Source organism: Miscanthus floridulus, chromosome 15 (assembly GCF_019320115.1).
Source record: "Miscanthus floridulus cultivar M001 chromosome 15, ASM1932011v1, whole genome shotgun sequence".
Lineage (NCBI taxonomy): Eukaryota > Viridiplantae > Streptophyta > Magnoliopsida > Poales > Poaceae > Miscanthus > Miscanthus floridulus.
Window position 1 is genome coordinate 23,137,369 of NC_089594.1, and position 19,684 is coordinate 23,157,052.

The window sequence follows — 19,684 nt, forward strand, 5'->3', positions numbered from 1 at the left end:
GCAATTAAATTATGTCGGATTGGACATTAGTCATTTTGTATTGGAGTTAGATTAGACCTGAATGTTTTTTCGTCTAATTTTAATTGGATTTGTTTTGGATTTACTAATCCATTGCCACGTCTATCCAGGATCCACGCACGAGGAGTGAGGACCGAGGTGTCCCGTGTACGGTGCTGTAAATTTTGTCCTCCTGTGCTGTGTCTCTGCTCACTCACTCCCCCAATTCCTCTCTCCCTGCTAGAGCTAGACCCACTCTCAGATCCACCCCAACACGCGGAGACCGAGCCCAGCCCAGCGATGCCGCCGCCGCAGGCGAACGGGGCGAAGGTGACCCCGAACCTGGCGATGGACGCCGAGGCCACGCGCATGCTCAACCTCACAGTCCTCCAGCGCCTCGACCCCGCCGTCGAGGACATCCTCATCACCGCCGCGCACGTCACGCTCTACGACTTCAACATCGACCTCAACCAGTGGGTGAGCCAGCGATTCTCCCCCTCTCCTCTGATCCCATCCGACCCCGATCTGATGCGGGGGTTTGTTTTTCTTTTGCTTGCGCTGTGCAGAGCCGCAAGGACGTGGAAGGGTCGCTGTTCGTCGTCAAGAGGTGAGTCACGGGGATCTGGGAATCGACGGGTCTACTCTAGGGTTTCCATCGGTGCGTCTGTGATCTAATTGCTTCTGGAACCTGTTGGATCGCATGTAGGAACTCCCAGCCGAGGTTCCAGTTCATTGTCATGAACAGGCGCAACACTGGTAAGCACATTGCGATCTGCACTGATTTCCTCGCCTGTTGCTTTGGTCGTTAGCTTGTGTGCTGGTTAGTACATTTTGTGCTTGTAGGATCCATCATAAGTGCATTGGGACCTTTAGGCTATGGAGTATGGATCACGATTAAACATTCCTTCAGGGCATCCTAATAAGAACTCTAAATGTTACAGCGGACTAAATAATTTTGCTGCAATTCAGAAATGTAAGGTTTCGTTGATTGGCTGACTGCTGCAGCTTCTCGTATTATTGACTACATGGGATCTTCCAACATTATGTTTTACAAACCATCCATGATGCTACCACTAACCAATGTTCTTACGGCGGTAAGGCGACGCGCGGCGACCCACCCCCTTCGAGACGCCTAGGCGAATAAGGCGCGCGGCGAGGCGACGCCATACACATAGCCTAACCTACAATAGGGTAGCACAAACATACACTGATACATACCTTTTTGCTGCCAATTCTGGAGCACATGTACCATTGATCCTCCTCTTTCCAGTTGCCCTTGTTGGCTTGTTCCAAGTAGCATGCATTCCCTTGCAGGTTTCAACATGTGATGAATGTAATAAGGTAACAGAAATACTTTGTAATCATCAATGAAATGAAATGAGGATCAAACATTCAAGTGAAATACCTTTTAATGATCTGAAGTCTCTTTTCTTTTCCCAAGCAGCAAGCTGCAAATGCAATAAGAAATTCAGCAACACTAGGACACAAGCCCAAAATAATAGCAGTCCACACTCCACAATCACATTACAGTTTACAAACATTCCACAAAGATAAACTAGAGTCTTAACAGAATAACAGCCACATTAAACTAGAGTCTTAACAAAATAACAGCCACAAACATAAACTAGAGTCTTAACACAAACATTCCAACTAAGCAATCAACTCCTAATACCCATCATCAAACTCATCATGGACATTTGTAGCATCCACATTCTCTCCATCACCATTGGTGCCACTTGGAGCATCCTCACAATCGCTCACATCAGCATCATCATGTGAATCATGGTCATCTTCCTCTTCTTCATTGGCTGAACCTGAGTCTTCTTCAACCAGCCCTGAAGGTCCATTGCTAGTCAATTTCACAGCATCATTAAGCAATGGTTCTCCAAGCAGGTGGGGAGAAGGTGGCACATACCCAGAACCAAACTGTGCTGTTGCCTCAATTGCAATCTGAAACTGTCGTGCTGCTGCTGAATTAAAGGGTATGCCACATTCATAAAACCACAATGCCCACTGCATATCCATGTAATGCTGCTGCTCTTTGGACTTAGTCTTAGCTGGAATTGTGGGTTGAGAACAGCCTTGACGCCTTTGATCAACTATGTCTTCAGGTGTTGGGCGAAGCATTTGAATAATTGACTTATTCCCCTTTGGCACTTCCTTGGTCTTCTTTGCTGCAGGAGCCTTGAACAAATAGGCTGCACGCCTTTGTTTGGCTGCAGTCCCTGAACTTGGCTGCACCCTGGAGGTTTGGGATCCTTCAGGTGCACTTTCTCCAACTTCAGTCAATTCAGCTGCGCCTGCTTCCAGCACCACCACATCTGCTTCCTCTTGCTGTTCATCACCCTCTTCTAAGAACAATGGCCTTCTCCTCCTCTTGGATTCCAAATAATCTCTCATCTCCTTTCTAATAGCAGTAGTCGTCTTCAGACGCATTTTGACATCTCCATAGCCACCTGCCAGATGTTGCTTCAACCTTTTTATCCCTCCACAAACCTCAACGTCACAAAGGGTACATGTCACCTGATTTCGGTTTTGAAGGTTTGCCCAATAACCATACTTCCAGCCTGGATCATTTGACTTGGCCTTCCTTGCTTTATCAGTCTTTGGGTCATAGTTGCCATTGTTGATAGAAGGCGGACTAGCCATTCTTTCCTTTTGGCTGGTACTACATGCAAAGATCAACAGTATCAACTATCAAGTAGGCACATGCAAGTAGCAAAAAATTATTAGCAGATGGCTTATGACTAGGCACTAGGTCACTAGGCACTACACAGGTCACTGACTGAGCACATGGCTTATGGCTATATAGCACAAAGGAGGTGAAAGGAAGAGCAAAGAAGAGGAGGAGCAGAGGAGAGGAGATATGCATATACCTGAGGGGCTGAGGGCGTCGCAGAGGAGCAGACAGCAGAGCAGAGGAGGCGCAGAGGAGCAGAGCAGAGGAGGACTTCCTCCTCGGCGGATTCCAGGCAGCAGGCGGACTCCAGGTGCCGGCGGGCGGACTCCAGGTGCCGGGCTGCCGGCGGACAGACTCCAGGTGCCGCCCTCTTCTCTTCCCCCTCTCTCCTCTCTTTCCTCCTCTCTCTCAATTGGTGCGCTGCAGGGATGGGGCGTGCCCGCGTGGGGGTACAGGCGCGCGCGTATCTCCTTTCCCGCGCCTCTCCCTTCCCGCGCGCGCGCGCATCGGGCCGCGCCCTTTTTTCCTGCGCGAACGCCGCGAGGCGACGCCATACCGCCCCAGGCGACGCCATAAAATCATTGCCACTAACATGTACAAATAGGAAAGGTGACAAAATGACGTAGGGCAAGTAACTCTTAAAAAATTTAATAAATGATCCATTTGAGGAACTTTTTTAATAACTACTCCAGATAGACAGATACCAGCGCATCAATTCCTTTTTAGCTAGTAGAAGTGCACATTTCAGCACAGAAATGTGCACTGTTGGCAAAAACAAAAGAAAAGGGTACTGGGATCTAGGTGCTTTGACCTTGAGTATAATCTTTAATTTTTTGTGGGCTAGTACTTACCACCTCAGCTCTATTTCTTAGTTCTTTATTTTGTGCTGTTAAATTTGTACAAATAGGAAAGGCGACAAAATGGCACTAGGGACAACAATGAATAGGGCAAGTAACTCTTTCTTTTTTTAAAAAGTTGATCCATTTGAGAAACTTTTCAATAAGTACTCCAGATACCTGTGCATCAATTCCTTTCTTTTTTGGCAAGTAGATGTTAACATTAAGCACAGAGATGTGTACTCTTGGCAAAAACAAAAGAAAACAGTACTGGGATCTAGGTGCTTTGACCTCTGAGTAGCAGAATGCTGATATTCTTTAATCCAAACTCTATTTATTCTGCACGATAAGAATGAAGCTCTGTGATTATGATATTTAATTCTTTGTGGGTTAGTGCTTAGCGTCTCACCTTTTTTTCCCCTGAGTTCTTCAATCTTCAATTCTTCATATTGTGCTGTTAAAGTGGTACATTTAGAGGCAAACTGATCATTGTGCCAGATTCCTCATTTGAAAAGCTTATTAGTGTCATCTCAACAGATAATTTGGTGGAGGATCTATTAAGCGATTTTGAATACGAACTTCAGCCACCATATTTGTTGTACCGAAATGCTGCCCAAGAAGTAAATGGTATTTGGTTTTATAACCAACATGACTGTGAAGCTGTCGCAAGCCTTTTGGAAGGTAAAGCTTCTCTCTTTCTTGTTCCACTTATGCTGGTGGGTATAGAGCCGTTATGTCTAATTCAAGTGAACTTTAACTCAAAAGTGGATATACTGTTATCGCGCGAGAAAAGGGATGGATCTTAAGTCTTAACTATCTATGATAGGACTGAACAATGCCAACAAAAGGCAGTTTCTCTAGGTGGAACTACAGTGTGTATATACAGGTTGTAGGACCTAACTTGGGATGGGGGTGTTTCTGTAACTTCATAACTGGAAATTGATCACTACTCAGTTTTATAGTTTCATTTACTGCAATATTAAGCCTCTCTAATTTTTTTTTTCTGTGCATTCACTGATTCGTGAATAAATAGTTATTATGTAAGGTTATTCACTCATTTAGAAGGAGTTAATACATTTGATATGTAAATCAAGAATAATGCATATTGTTATATGCCATTCAAGCTATCAGTTTTCCCCCAATCCTCAAAGCAGGTGGTATGCCCATCTCAAAAGAAAACCGGAGGGGGTTGAAAAGAAAATTAATTCCTTTGTCTTTTGGTCCTAACAAGTGAAATTCCAAAATGACACAAAATGTTGAGGAAATTCATGTGATAGTGTATTTCTTTCGGTACATATATATGCTTATTTCTTTCAATACATACATATGCTGTATGATAGAACTTTGATGTTGGGAATAACTTAAGATTTCTTGCAAAGACTTAACTTAATCACATCAATTGGTGTCGCTATTAACTAGTACTCCCTCTGTCCATCCTTTAAGGTGCATTTTTGTAGTATACAAATCTGTTGGTGCAACTTATATATGTTAGACATGCATATAATTTGACTAATCCATGGTCAAAACTTGTAAACTTTGTCCGGTTCAAATCAAAATACCTTGCAGTTGGCTCAAGGGGTACTTTTTTACTAGTAAATAATCCTCATTTGATACATTAGGGTCAGAGTTATTATAGGAGACTCTGGTATGACCTGTGTAAGTACAGAAGCTTTTCCCTTTTGCTCAAATTTTGTTTGGTACATTTTCTTGCAGAATACTGAATGCGTATGCAAAAGTGCCTCCAAAACCAAAAGTGCCTGCCACAAAAAGGTATTTTTGTTGGACTTTCTGGATCCACTGGGCAATATTTGTCCACATTAAGTTCTGTTGTGATCAATATATTGGATTTACCTATGTAGTATCTTCTAATGTGCAACAGTGAGTTTGAAGAACTGGAGGCTGTTCCGACATCTGCTGCTATAGATGGCCCCCTCGAACCTCCGCTGTCATCCACTGCTCTAGTTTCTGATACACCTGAACAATCACTGGTTAATTACTTCAACGTATGTTCTCTTCCAGCCTCGTGAAGCTCTGTTTCCTTATATGATGCCTTTCAGTTCATTTGATATATTTTTGCAGTAGCTTAAGTTGTGGTCAATAGTAAATATTCTTCATGTATCTGGAGTCTCAAGATGATGGTCATTGCCTCATCCTGATTGATACATGTTTACCAGTATAGTTCATAGACTGCTTCTTGCTTGTCATGATTGTATATAGTTTGGGCTATTAGTTTATTTCTTCCACGGCGTGATGCCTACTTACCTTTTGTTTTAAACAATCCACAGGCTGCTGCTAGCATTGGGAGTGTATCAAGTGCACAAATGGCTGCCAGAGCACATCCATCGACGGAGGCCATCGCATCTTCCCATGTGCCGCTGATTGTTCCATCCGCTACTCCAACACATCAAATACCTCATCCTTTAGGGGGTTCATCAGCTCCACCGCTTCCCCTCCATGACACAAATCCGCATGCCAGCCATTCTGCAAATCTTCTAACACCAGCTTTCTTTGCACCTCCATCACCTTCTTCAACATCTGTGGCACCACCGGCTTCATCCATGATGCCTACAGCACCGCCTCTTCATCCAACTTCAACAGCTGCTCAACGTCCTCCATATGGCACTCCCTTACTCCAACCTTTCCCCCCACCGTCTCCACCTCCTTCCCTGACCCCTGCACACAATGCACTTGTTATTTCGAGGGATAAAGTTAAGGATGCCCTCCAGAGACTTGTTCAGGTATGCCTCGCATAAAACTGTGCAATTTAACATATTTATTTGCTATATGATTTAACTCTTGTTGTGTCCAACATGTAGAATGACGAGTTCATCGATTTGGTATACCGTGAGTTGCAAAATGCACACATGTAGACTGCTCACTAGTCTGTATGGAGTTTATCAAAAACCAACGATAGTCTTATGGAGCTGCTCGCCGCGACAAAGATTGCCCCCTTGTTTTTGTTCTTTGAGTTTTGTATGATTTATTTATTTCTTGAAACTTGTGTATAGCTTGTCAAATGTAGAGTGCTTATAGCAGTGCTTGTAAGCATTTATCCTGCTGGTTTCCAAATAACTGTATTGCCATATAGTATTCATGTAACTGGGTACCAAGAATGTTAGATTCCGTGATGCCCGTTCTGGGGCATCTGGATTTTGTAAAACAGGACTTGTGCAGGGAATTTAAATGCCATATTTTTCGTGTGCATTACCTTGGTGGTTCCTGGACATTAGCTGATGGCTGTGCCGTCTGACATTTTGCATGGAAGATTTTCAAAATCAACATTTTTTTTTAGAGTTTGAAAATCGACGGAATTTCATACAGTATCAGTTTGCACAGATGCATGTGGCAGTCTCGCATGGAGCGAGCCATTGGTTATTTTTTTGAGCTCAGCTTCCATTTCGTAAATATATGAACTTGTAAGGATAGCGTAGGAACTATCATTATCATCAGCATTAGTGAAACGACTAATGAGTCATCTGACTAAGTTGTAAGCTCGGATGACCCATGTCTAAAATGCTATTCTTGTTAAAACATGCAGTAGTATCCTGTAAATTGCACTATGTACGTGCTATTTACAAGTATTAATTAGCCTGTTTGTTTTGGCTTATTCGCTTATATCTGATTTATAATCCACGATTTAAACAGTGTTTTTTTCTCACACTAAACCAGCGCGCAGTACTTTCAGCCGTGGCTTATAAGCCCATTCAGCCGAAACAATCGGGCTGATTGTGCGGAGTCTCCGCGTCAAGGATAGCTCCCTTTCCCTTTTTCCACTATTTACATTGCTCGTGCAGTTGTGCTGTACACTCTCGTGGTGGTCACCGGAATGTGAGCATGACGAGGAACCCCAGGAGCGCCGCCGCTCCAACGCCGGAGCAGCAGAGGTAGATGATGCCCTCCCGCCTGGCCTTCCGCTCCTTCCTGTCCGCCCTCCCTTTCACGAACTCTTCATACCGCGCCTTGGCCTCATCTTCAGCGCCACGTCCCCGCCTGGCGCCCGCCATGGCCGCGGCCACCACGGCCAGCCCATCCCGGCCACTGACGTGGCCGTACCGCTCGTCGCACGTGACGGCGGCGTCCAGCACGACGCCGCCGAGGACGAGCGCGAACCGCACCACGGTCTCCCCCGTGAGCCACCGCCGGTCCACGGACACGGGGCGGCGGCTGGAGGCGTTGACGGCGCGACCGGAGTCCGGGTCGATGAGGACCCAGCTGAGCTCGAGCTCGGCGGGGACGATGGGCGCCGGCGACGGCAACGTGAAGCCCTCCTGCTCCAGCGCGTCGACTTCCATGCGAGCAGGCGCGCCCCTGCTCATGAGAGTCAATGAATGTCGGTGCAACCGTACGGACCTGAATACATGATCTACACCGTGTCGTTCAAGTCCACGTCAGAGAGAAATGAAATGGGAACAATATAGTATACTCAGAAAAGGAAAATAATACTACGTGGCGTGAGTGCAATGAATTAATTAATAAACATCCATCCATTCATAAACTAAATGCTTGCATACATCTCATAAATTTCTCAAAATACACATCCAACCATTCATAAACTACATTCTTCCATAGTCTTCTCTTATTTAAGAGTAACTCAATTACAACCCTCGTATCTGGTTTCAAACTAGCTCAATCATGGGTTAAGCAAATGGAGAATTGGTTTCACAGCGCTTGCCTTCATTACAATCTTCATCTCAACTCCTGATTTCTTCGCACGACAATTCTGTAGTACGAGGCCAAATGCATTCCCCGAGGTGGTGAAGATTGGTGTAGCGGCAAGTCGATTAACACCATCAACATTCTTCATAAAATAATCACACAATACCAAGTAATCATTGGAACCAATCTCCGTAAACTCCACTGCGTCATATAAATATGACTCAACTGATTCAACGGCGAGATAAACATCTTTACGCTCATTCTTGTTCGGCGACTTAGGAACAAACATGTAATATCAACACAACCATTGTGTCTTGGTGTGCTGAGCAAACATAAAGTACCATGTACTCTCAAAACTGTAGCTGGTAACTTCACCCCATCTGATGTAGACAAGGCCCGATCTTTCGATAGGTACGATAGCGTCGATTGGTGGAGACTCGACGTTCACGATCTAGGCTTCGAACCAAGGCTGATTCGGACCCCCGCAACCGTTACACCACTGCTCCGTTGGTTATCAACCACGCGAACGCGATTGACCTCGCCGAGAAGGCTTTCCTGCAAGCGAATCGATAACACAAGCAAGAACGGGATGAACACAATCTGAAATTACAAATAAATATGAGGCTTATGATAACAAGAAGGAGTTCAAGTCTTTATTCGAAAGGACTAATCGTCACAGGCAAACAAGATCAAGAACAGGGACCTTAGCAAGCGGCCTTGGCGGCACAGTTGCAGCAAAACGACGTCTGTTTCACGAGGAAATCAAGAACTAAACAAAACTAAAACCCTAAGGAGAGCGCCGGCAGCTAATTATAGAGTCTTGGGCGTCACCACCCCTGGACGCGCTCCTAATGGGCCCAAACACGATACACGGTCCAACGGACCAAAAGGCGGTGTCGTAGCACCCTAACAGATTCTGGATGCTGATTTATTTCGACGATTCCCGTTGATTTCAAAGGACTTTTGACATGATACCACCTGCATTGGCTTCCTTATCTAATTAGCTTTCCATCCATATGTGGATCATCGAAAACGGAGTTCGGACGCGCCCGTGTGACCAGTTTTATGATAGACTGGTTCTGGAACCCGAGATAGGCTCCAACTTCAGTTGGACTGGGCCTCCACCATGAGAAAGATGAATTGGACGATCATGCTGGACCTCCTCCTCTCCTTGGCTTGTATGTGACGGAGTGATGTCCTCATCATCCTCCCTTTCTTGAATTGAAGTCGTCCTCGACTGAAGTAGATCATCTCATCCAGTGGATGACAGCAACATTGGCTCCGAAAGAAGACGTTCATCTTGATGCCCAATCCTTCGCAAAGGTGGCTACCATGGTGGCCTCCCTGCTGGGAAATCATCATTCTTCTCTTGCAAAAGGTTAGTACCAATAAGAGGCATAGCACTAGAAGCAGGATCAAGTGGACATATAGGCGATGTATAAGTTAAAGCATAACATGGTTCATCATGATCAGCAAGAGCAGATTTAAGAGCAAATAAAACTTCTTTCATGTTACTTGATGGTTTATTTGCTGGTTTGCTAGAGTCTTTATCATGACCTTTCTTTTTATTTTTAGCAAGTTCCTTTTCATATCGCACAATTTCAGCAGGAGTTAAAGGAAGTAAAGCAATGGTCTTTCCTTTAAACATAAAAGTATATCTATTTTACCTACCATGATGTACAATATTATTATCATATTGCCAAGGACGGCCTAACAAAAGTGAACAAGCTTGCATAGGCATGACATCAAAATTAGCATAATCATGGTATGATCCGATAGAAAAACACACACGAGCAACTTGTGTTACCTTTGCCTTGCCACTATTGTTGAACCACTGAACATGGTATGAATATGGAAGAGCACGTGTAGATAAACCAAGGGTCTTGATAAGCTCAGAACTTACCAAGTTATTGTTGCTCCCTCCATCAATTATAGCACGAACACGGAAATTATTAACAATGAGGAACATTTGAAACAAATTATGGCGTTGTAGCTTGTCTACTGGCTCAACTTATGTACTCAAAACACACTGAACAAGGATTGATTTGTAGTCTGTAGTGCATGCCACTCTATCAATTACCTCATCAGGATCTTCAGCACTATCCGCAAATTTATCTGCATAAAGATTAGTTGCAAGTGCAAATTCATTTTCTTCATCACTAGCACTAATATACCCACCATATCAGTAGCAATATATGCACGTTTGCTGAGGTATTCTTTAGCAATATGTCCCATGCCCTTACAGTGGTGGCAAACAACTTTAGAAGAGCTGCTAGAGGAAGGTGTAGCAGATCTACTAGAAGAAGGTGTGATAGGAGAACTCTTCTTTATAGGTGCTGGTGGTGTCTGCACATTAGAAAATTTACTCACGTCTGTTGGACGTGAAGGAGTGGATGGAGTCGTGGAACGCCTAGGTTGTCGTCCCTGTACTTCCCTTTCAGCTTTAAGAGCATAATGATATAATTAGGAAAATCTAGTCCATTCTTTATAGTCAAGAACATCATGTATTTCACGATGCAAACCTCCAAAAAAAATCTAGAACACTTATCCATTTTCATCCTCCTGTATGTTACTACGTGCTAGACCAATTAAAAGCTCCTGATAATATTCCTCAACAGTCTTACTACCTTGATTTAAACGTTGTAGTTTTAATCACAGATCACGCTAATAATATGGAGGAACAAATCTCGATTTCATTCGTCGTTTAAGTACAGTCCAAGTTTGAGGTATTTGAGCACATTAACATTATTGCAAATATCATTCCACCAGAAAAGAGGAAAACTAGTAAACTCACTAATAGCAAGTCTAACTCTATATTCTTCAGGTACTTGATGAGAGCTAAATTTTTGATCTACAGCCATCTTCCAATCAAATATGCTTCAGGATCAGTAGAACCAGAAAAAGAAGGTATCTTAAACTTGGTTTTAGAGAAAGGATCATTATTACCTTGGTATTACCTCCCATACCGCGTCGGTTAAAGTTCAACCGATTACGGTTACGTGCATCCTCAGCACGTCGTCGAGCTTCGGCTTCAACTTCAGCCTCTACGTCGCTATCATCGTCCTCAGCATCCTCGCCTTTGAGATTATCATCATCAGCATCTTCAGGATGTGGTTCAGGATGTCGTTGTTCAACATCTTCAATCCTCTTGGCCAAATTGGTGATTTGTTGAATGATCTCATTAAACTTGTCATTAATAACGACGTGAAGCTCATTCTTGGAAACACAGTCATTGATATATGTAGGTGTGTCCTCGTTTCCTTTGCCACTGCCTCCGGCTTTTCCTGACATAGTTAGTAGAAAGGAGAAGACAACACAAATAGTATTATCCCTACCAACTACTTAGGTTGTGGATAAAGAAAAACAAGGCACTCAACTCTCAAGCGTCTTACTATGGTCTTATAAGTGTTCTTACCAAAGCAACAGGCGGTGCAATCGGTCGGTGACTGTGATACCGTTGTAGCTTGAGTGTAACAGTTGTAAGGCGAACCTGTACTTGGTTAGAAGAAAGTGGGGCTTGGACAGGCATAATATAGTAGCAAGGAATAGAAATATTCGCAACTGAATAACAAAGCTGAATAAGTATTCCGAGTACTTGTCCTAGTTTCTGGCCAAAGTACCAGATGTATCAAGTGATGTGAACAGCATGAATATGATTAGGAACAAGGCAGAAATCAGCACACGCAAACACAACTCAAATGACGCTCTCTATGCGCTCCTCTATATATTGTTCTACTTTTGCCCCTCTTTTTTTTATCTATTTTTGGGCTGTCGTTGTTTTTTGGGATTCTTTGACTTTTTCTTTTTCTTTTTTTAATATTTTTTCTTCACTTAGGAGCACAAAAGAAGTAACCACAGAAAATATGAGCTTAAACAAGTGAAAGGCGTGGCTTGTGGAAAATTCAGAAGTCATGCTCAAAATTGACAAAAAGCTTATGACCACGAAAAGATGATCTTGTGACTAGTTTTTGGCTAAAATAAAATTTTTTGAACCCAACAAAGCGGGGGACGAATGGATCTGAAAATTTTTTTGATCGATTTTGATGTATGGTACGTTGAAATCGGAGTTCGTATGCGAAAACTAGACCAGTTTTGAGAACTGACTCCGAATTAGAGGACAAAACAGGAACAATGTGCGCAAAAGTTGTTGCGGCTACTATGGATAGATGCAAACAGTGAAGACAAGTATAATAAATTAGATGACATGGACTAGGGTTTGATGGATACAAAGGAAACATAGCAAGATTTGAAGGTGTTCACGGGTTATGATAAAAAACAAAGGGAAAGACACAAACTGGACTAAAAAATGATCTAAAACCAGCAACTAGAACTTGCCCTAGGACACAAACTCAACAACACGAAACAGAGATGGAATTGCACGGCACAACGAGGCTATAGGACAGGGAATATGAGGCGGTGTATATTTTTTTGGCTTTTCGTGGACTATAGGTAAAGCAAAAACAATAACAATCTAAAAAGGAAAATAAAAGTATACCTAACGGACAACAAGGTCTCTAATATCACTTGATATAGACAAGGCCCGATCTTTCGATAGGTACGATAACATCGATTGGTGGAGACTCGACGTTCACGATCTAGGCTTCGAACCAAGACTGATTCGGACCCCCTCAACCATTACACCACTGCTCCATTGGTTATCAACCACGCGAACACGATTAACCTCGCCGAGAAGGCTTCCCTATAAGCGAATCGAGAACACAAGCAAGAATGGGATGAACATAATCTGAAATTGCAAATAAATATAAGGCTTATGATAACGAGAAGGAGTTCAAGTCTTTATTCAAAAGGATTAATCGCCACAGGCGAACAAGATCAAGAACAGAGGGCCTGGTTCACAGCAAGCGGCCTTGGGGGCACAGTTGCAGCAAAACGACGTCTGTTTCACGAGGAAATCAAGAACTAAACAAAACTAAAACCCTAAGAAGAGCGACGGCTGCTAATTATAGAGTCTTGGGCGTCACCCCCTGGACGCGCCCCTAATGGGCCCAAACACGATACACGGTCCAACGGACCAAAAGACGGTGTCGTAGCATCCTGGCAGATTCTGGACGCTTACTTGTTTCGATGATTCCCGTTGATTTCAAAGGGCTTTTGACGTGAGACCACTTGCATTGGCTTTCTTATATAATTAGCTTTCCATCCATATATGGATCGTCGAAAACGGAGCCCGAACGCACCCGTGTGACCAGTTTTATGACATACTGGTCCTGGAACTCGAGATTGGCTCCAACTTCAGTTGGACTGGGCCTCCACCATGAGAAAGATGAATTGGATGCCCATACTGGACCTCCTCCTCTCCTTGACTTGTATGTAACGGAGTGATGTCCTCGTCCCCATCAAAGATGCACACCTACAACATTCGCCTGTGCTCATTGATAAAATGTGTTGGGCATATCACCGGAACTATAACGACAGTCTTACTATTGACTAAAACACAGCCATTACAAAAGGCACGAGGATAATTCCTTGGGGATATGATAACCACATATTTCGAAGCAGTATCGCAACTTCGAGAAGAGCTCATATTCAATATCTTTTGACTACGCAAAAATATATTATATTAGGGTAGTCAACTCAATGAACTCACGTAGGTAGTATGTCAACTTCAATTTCCTAAAGACAAGAAAACCAATTCCAAAGAACTGGCAACATGAACCCAGAATTAGGTGTTCAACCCTTTTGAAACACACAAACCTGCTATCTGGGGTGCTCTATATGCATTTGTTAACTAATGTTTATTGATAATCTTAATTAAATCTCTGTCCGCATAAAATGCAACGATGCGAGTGTAATAGCACTAGACATTTATAAATAATAAAAGATAGCTGAACACCTTCTGTGTAAACTTTATTTGTTCAGTGGACTAATAACAGATAGTTAAGCATCTTCTTTTCTCAATAACGGGAGATGTGGGTGGAGGTGTGGGTGGAGCTGGGAGAAACGTTCCGCAGTTCGCTCTTATAAGCTATGCTGATGGGCCAAAGCCCAATCGGGTGAAGGGCCAGCATCGTGGCCCGTACCTCATTGTGGAATCCTTTTTATTTTTATATTTTTTGTTTAAAATATTTTTGCAAAAATATTTGTTTAAAAATTGCAAGACTATACTACCACACCCGATTGAAGCGGTGGAAAGTAGAAAACGCCGGTGGAATTAGCGAAATTTCCCCAGCTTATCTCGAGAATAAATTATAACTTTTATATATAAGCTCAAATGAAGATTAAATTTATATGAAAATTGTAGAGAAGAAAAAAAGATATGCAACTTTATAGTCTATGTCATTCTTTATTGGAGGTCATTTTGATTACTACAAAATTAATAGTCTACTTAGATCTATATTTGTATATCTAAACATGTATCAATTATTTTGGTACTAAGACTACAATATTGTTTGAATCCATTTTGATACCAAATAATCATTGTAATATTTAGATTTATAAATATAGATCTAAATCTTGTACAATATTTAGATACTAAAATATCTTTAAGTGGAAAAGGAAAAATACATCCGGATAAATATATATATAAGTTATGATTTTTTTAAGTGAGTCGGAAGAAGAAGAAAATTCCTCTAATTTAACGGTGTAACCAATATTCCGCTAGTTCAACCGACTAGTAGGTACTTCTCGTTGCTTACGTAAGAAAAAATTGCAAAAACAAATTTAAAATATGTAAAAAAGTCTCCGATTGCAGACCGTGCAAATGTTTTATATATTCAAAAAAATGGAAAAACATTTTTTTTAGTAAAAACACCACATTTAGATACCACCAATAGCTGATCCACACCGTGTCGTTGAAGTCCACGTCAGAGAGAAATGAAATGGGAACAGTATAGTATACTCACAAAAGGAAAATAATACGTGACGTGAGGGGAAAACACATCAAAGGGAGATACATTAATAAATAAACAAAGGTTTAGTGGTCATAAATATGCCCAGGACATTTCTTCGTTCCATTCATCAAAACGAGATCGATATGGCTTCCAGATGACTCAGCTAATCATCAGAATTATTATATTCAGAAATAAGTATATGTGGTACGAGTGACAGAGGAAGGAGCCGTCCACATTCTCCCAACTTCTAAGACTAACTCCAACAGAGTAGGTATCATATGACCCATACTCAAAATAGGTTGTTTACAGTGTTTTATCCGCATCAAATGAGCTCCAACAGAGTAGGGAAACGAGTAACGCATTTTGGGTGAGAGCCGACGCGGGACGCAAAAAACGTCATCTCTCCGTCCTTCTGCGTCTCCACGCGCTGGCCTTCCGCCGTCCTCTGCTCTGCGCTCGGCCCCAATCTCTCTTGTGTCGCCTGTCGCTGCATCCGCCACCCCGCGGCGACTATCGTGACCACGCCCGGCGAGGCTGCGAGCTGCGGCCACGCGAGCTGCAGCCATGCGCTGCCCCCCATGAGCGCCTCCTCTTCCACCGCCATGGCCGCGCGCACCCGGCTCCGGTGAGGCCTCGGGGCCACCCGCATCCGTCCCGTCGCCTCGCCGCGCCTGCGAGCTCCAGCGCCCTTCATCCCACGGCGTGACACCGGCGACTCCTACTGCCAAGGACAAGAAGAAAGAAGAACAGGTGCTATTCATGCCACCGGCGGCTACCCCGTCCTTGCAGACAGCGCGCTCATCCCCCTCGCCTTCCTGGCTGGCCGCGACGACGGCGCTGGTGGCCGGGGCTTGGTTCTTGAGGAACATCCCCTCCCCGCCTGCCACGAGCACCTCGTACGCCGCCGCCTCCTCCCTGTGGTGAGAGGTGTACAGAAACCCCTCCTCAGCGTCAGCGGGCGGCGGGAGCACGTCGGTGAGCACCTCCCACTCGGGGTCCGGGGCTTCCCCGGCGGCGGCGCCTGAGGGCGACGCGACCTTCTCCCACTCGAACTCCTCGGCGGTGGGGAGGCGACGAGCGGGTCGTCGGCGTCCTCGATCTCGAGGCAGTCCTAGCAGATGGAGGTGAGATCGCCGTCGTACTCGGCCGCTTTCGCGTCTGCGTTCGTGAACCCGAGGCCGTCGCCGTCGCACCCGGGCGCGAAGAGCGCGTTGCGGAAGAGGGCGACGTCGACGGAGATGAAGAGGCTGCGGACGCGGTCGGCCGCCGCGGCCACCGCCGCCGACGCGGACGCGGATGGGGCGGATGGATCCGGGCGGAAGACGGGGACGAAGGCGTCGTCGGAGCAGTAGGACGCGCTGGGGGAGTAGGAGGACTCCAGGGTCCGGTGGATCTCGTCGTTGGCGAGCCGGGGATGGTGGATGTGGATCGACGAGGAAGCCATGGATGCGCGGTGGGGACGGGAGCTGCCCGATGCGGCGTTCCAGGCTTCTCTTTTGTGGCGGTTGTTGGAAAAGAAAAGTTTTGGGTCTATGATCTTTTCGCTGTGCACTATGCAAACTATGAAATGCCTCTCGTTTTTAGGTGCGGGCTGTTGGAGACAGTCTAATAATTGTCAAATAAGGAACCCTCTCTCATCAAACCATCATAAATAAATGTCAATTAAAATAAATCAATAGAAGAATCAGTTGGTGAGGAATAGAAAACGTACGATAGTGCTCCCCCCCAACCTAAAATATAATGCATTGAAATATTTAAAATTTGTCTTAAAGTATAAGGTATTTCAGGTGAAATGACTTCCGCAAAGTCTCAATCACATATATACATGTCACTAGTGTATATAATCAAATTCAAAATAGTAAGCATAAAGAGACTGCTTGGTGCCCACGAGTAAAGCTGCCGCACCTATCAAGTCTACTGTTTGGTTGATCAGTAAAGTTTGGCACGCACCAGTAGTTGTACTAGTCCGTATCACTGCCGGAGACGCCTTCTTTATCGAATGCCTGAGACACTCGATAAAGGCCGATATACACTCGGCAAAGCCTTTGCTAAGTGTTATACTCGGCAAAGGGCGCTCGGTAAATAGTTTATCGGTAAAGACCTCTTTGCCGAGTGTACTTTATCAGGCACTCAGCAAAGGCTTTGCCGAGTGCCAATCCGACACTCGGCAAAGAAAAGTGGCCGTGACGGCGAGCGCCACCATGACGGCGGCTTTGCCGAGTGTCAAGGTCAAGCACTCGGCAAAGGTACCCGCTTTGCCGAGCGCCGTTGACTTAGACACTCGGCAAAGGTGGTCACTTTGCCGAGTGCTACCGACAAGACACTCGGCAAACAGGCCACCTTTGCCGAGTACCTGCCCGTGGCCATTGCACTATGTAATGTTTACCGAGTGCAATGGCCATTGCACTCGGCAAAGCATGTTCCCATGTAGTTCCTAGATAGTCACTTCGCTGAATGTCATGGCCATTGCACTCGACAAAGTGACTGAAAACAGCCATTTTTTATTTGTTTTTTACATCCCATCCAAACAAACAGAAGATATATATATAACAAACATCACCAACATCACAGATATATCATCAACAGCACATATATATCACCAACACCACATATATATCACAAACGTCACATATATATCACAAACGTCACATGTCTCACAATATATCACAAATATATATTGTCCTTCGGTAAGGACGTTAGCTTCCTCATCCCATCGCCCACCATCTTTATTTAATCATCTGCAATTAAAAAGAGTAAACCAATAAACACAGATAAACAAAAAGTACTTAGAAAGAGATGCAAAATAAACAAAACGTAATTACAAAATAAAATAGTATTACATGTATTAGAAATAATCTTCATGATTGGGATTAGCTGCATCATAAGTCTCATCATCACTATCAATCATGTCGAAATAATCAACATTATCCGAATGAGCAATGTTGCCATTGTCATTGTCTAAATGTAATCGCTCAAGCATTTGTAAGTCTTTCACATTTTACACCTCATCTCCAGCGTCCTCTTCAATAACCATTTCATTGTCTACTTCCATCCATCCTCACCAGTAAATCGTTTTCCAAAGATGTTTCTATTATTATTTGAGCACATAAGTCCATATTGGTCAATGCATAATCTGAATAAAATTCAATACAGATTAGCTTTATATCATTGGTATTATAGTGAAAATACTACATGCAAAAGTACACATAAATGAAAAAGAACCTTGTGGGAGATAGTCATACGTTTCACCAACATTGGTCTGTTTATGTTCTTCTAGTTGTTTATCATTATTCGATAAAAGCTTTTCTTCACCCATCTACTTATCTACCGATTCAGAAACTGAAGATAATGTCTCTGAAACATTTTCTTCACTCATCTGATTATCTACCAATTCAGAAACTAAAGATAATGTCTCTATGGTTGGTGATGTAGCTGAAGGAATTGCATCAACATTTACCATTATACCTGATTCCAACAAATACAGTTCATAACATTTTGATTCCTTTAAGGGCCCATCATCAGAATCCTCAAAAGTGCTTTATTCAACGCTATGATCCATTTTCTGTAAAAAACAGCAAAAAAAACAAAAAAAAACAAAAACAAAAAAACAAACAAACAAAAACATAACTCAACTGCAACTACCACAGATCCATGCAACATAACTCATAGTAAAATGCTAGCTCCTTCACAACATACTCGATTGTGAAATCAGGAGCTTGATTGACAACTATCAATTTTAGCTTCAACAAAGAAAAGGGGGAAGAGTTGGTGCCGAAAAATACCACATAATTTTCTGATCCAAGACGGCCACGGCCATGGCGACAAAAGGAGTTCATTCCGAAAAATACCATGGAATTTTCTGATCCTAGATGATTCTTCGTTTCGATTCCGATTCCAACTTGTCTTGGGAGGAGGAGGCGCTGACTGCTCTGTCTTCGCCATGGGGAGCTTGCCCCCGCCATGGCGAGCTCGTCCCCCAAAGCAAGTTGCTCTCCCGCAGCATGCTGCTGCTGCTCGGCCTCGTGCTGCTGCTGGCGTGCTGCTCGGCGTGCTGCTGTTGCTCGTCGGGATGGAGAGAGAGAGAGAGAGGAGGAGAAGAGGAGGAAGAAGATGACATGTGGGGTCCGCGTGTCAGTGACAGGGGAGATGAAGTATACGTCTTCGTATACGTTTGTAGCTAGACCCAGATTGTGTCCATACGTATTCAGTGGCATTTTTGTGGAAAACGGAGAATTATAATGTCATGCTTCAAAATAGACGAATAGTAATGGTGTTTCTCCGAACCGTGAAAATTATAATGGTGTTTCTCCAATTAACCCTAAAGTAAAAGGCGTGGCTGCCACATCCACTGGCTCGGTTGGTATGCTTTCGCAGTGGGCGAGCGGCCGGGCGTGGGTTCGATCCATGGATCGTCCGTGTTTCCTCACCGGGGGTTTTCCCATAATAAGTTTCAGTTGGCTCGCACGGATGTGACACCACTGTCATACCTTTCAGCCGTGTACTTCTAACCTTAGATATCGATGGTAGGTCTAGCTTACACACTAGGGGTGTGAGTGTGTTGGGGTGCGTGCATGTGGTGTGAGTTGGTACGTGAGTTCAGATACTACAAAGGTTGAGGCAATAAAAAAAGTCCACGTCCGAGAGAAATGAAATGAGAACAGTAT

General features: G+C 43.9%; 2 protein-coding genes and 1 long non-coding RNA gene across 3 annotated transcripts; 1 reads left to right on the forward strand and 2 right to left on the reverse strand.

The window, feature by feature from the left end:
* The first annotated feature begins 202 nt into the window (after positions 1-202).
* On the forward strand, positions 203-6,534 carry LOC136508815 (mRNA-decapping enzyme-like protein). Its single transcript, XM_066503593.1, has 8 exons — positions 203-474; positions 564-604; positions 704-753; positions 4,051-4,191; positions 5,223-5,283; positions 5,393-5,516; positions 5,799-6,251; positions 6,330-6,534. Exons 1-8 carry the CDS (start codon positions 298-300, stop codon positions 6,381-6,383), a joined length of 1,101 nt encoding a protein of 366 aa, XP_066359690.1. The 5' UTR covers positions 203-297; the 3' UTR covers positions 6,384-6,534.
* Positions 6,535-7,331: 797 nt separating this feature from the next.
* Positions 7,332-7,829, reverse strand: LOC136507218 (probable F-box protein At2g36090). The gene has a single exon (XM_066502011.1). It carries the CDS (start codon positions 7,827-7,829, stop codon positions 7,332-7,334), a length of 498 nt encoding a protein of 165 aa, XP_066358108.1.
* Positions 7,830-17,973: 10,144 nt separating this feature from the next.
* Positions 17,974-18,953, reverse strand: LOC136506728 (uncharacterized). The gene is made up of 3 exons (XR_010771709.1): positions 18,803-18,953; positions 18,486-18,582; positions 17,974-18,153 (listed from the first exon to the last, which is right to left on the reverse strand). It is a non-coding gene; the product is annotated as an uncharacterized lncRNA (long non-coding RNA).
* Positions 18,954-19,684: the final 731 nt, after the last annotated feature.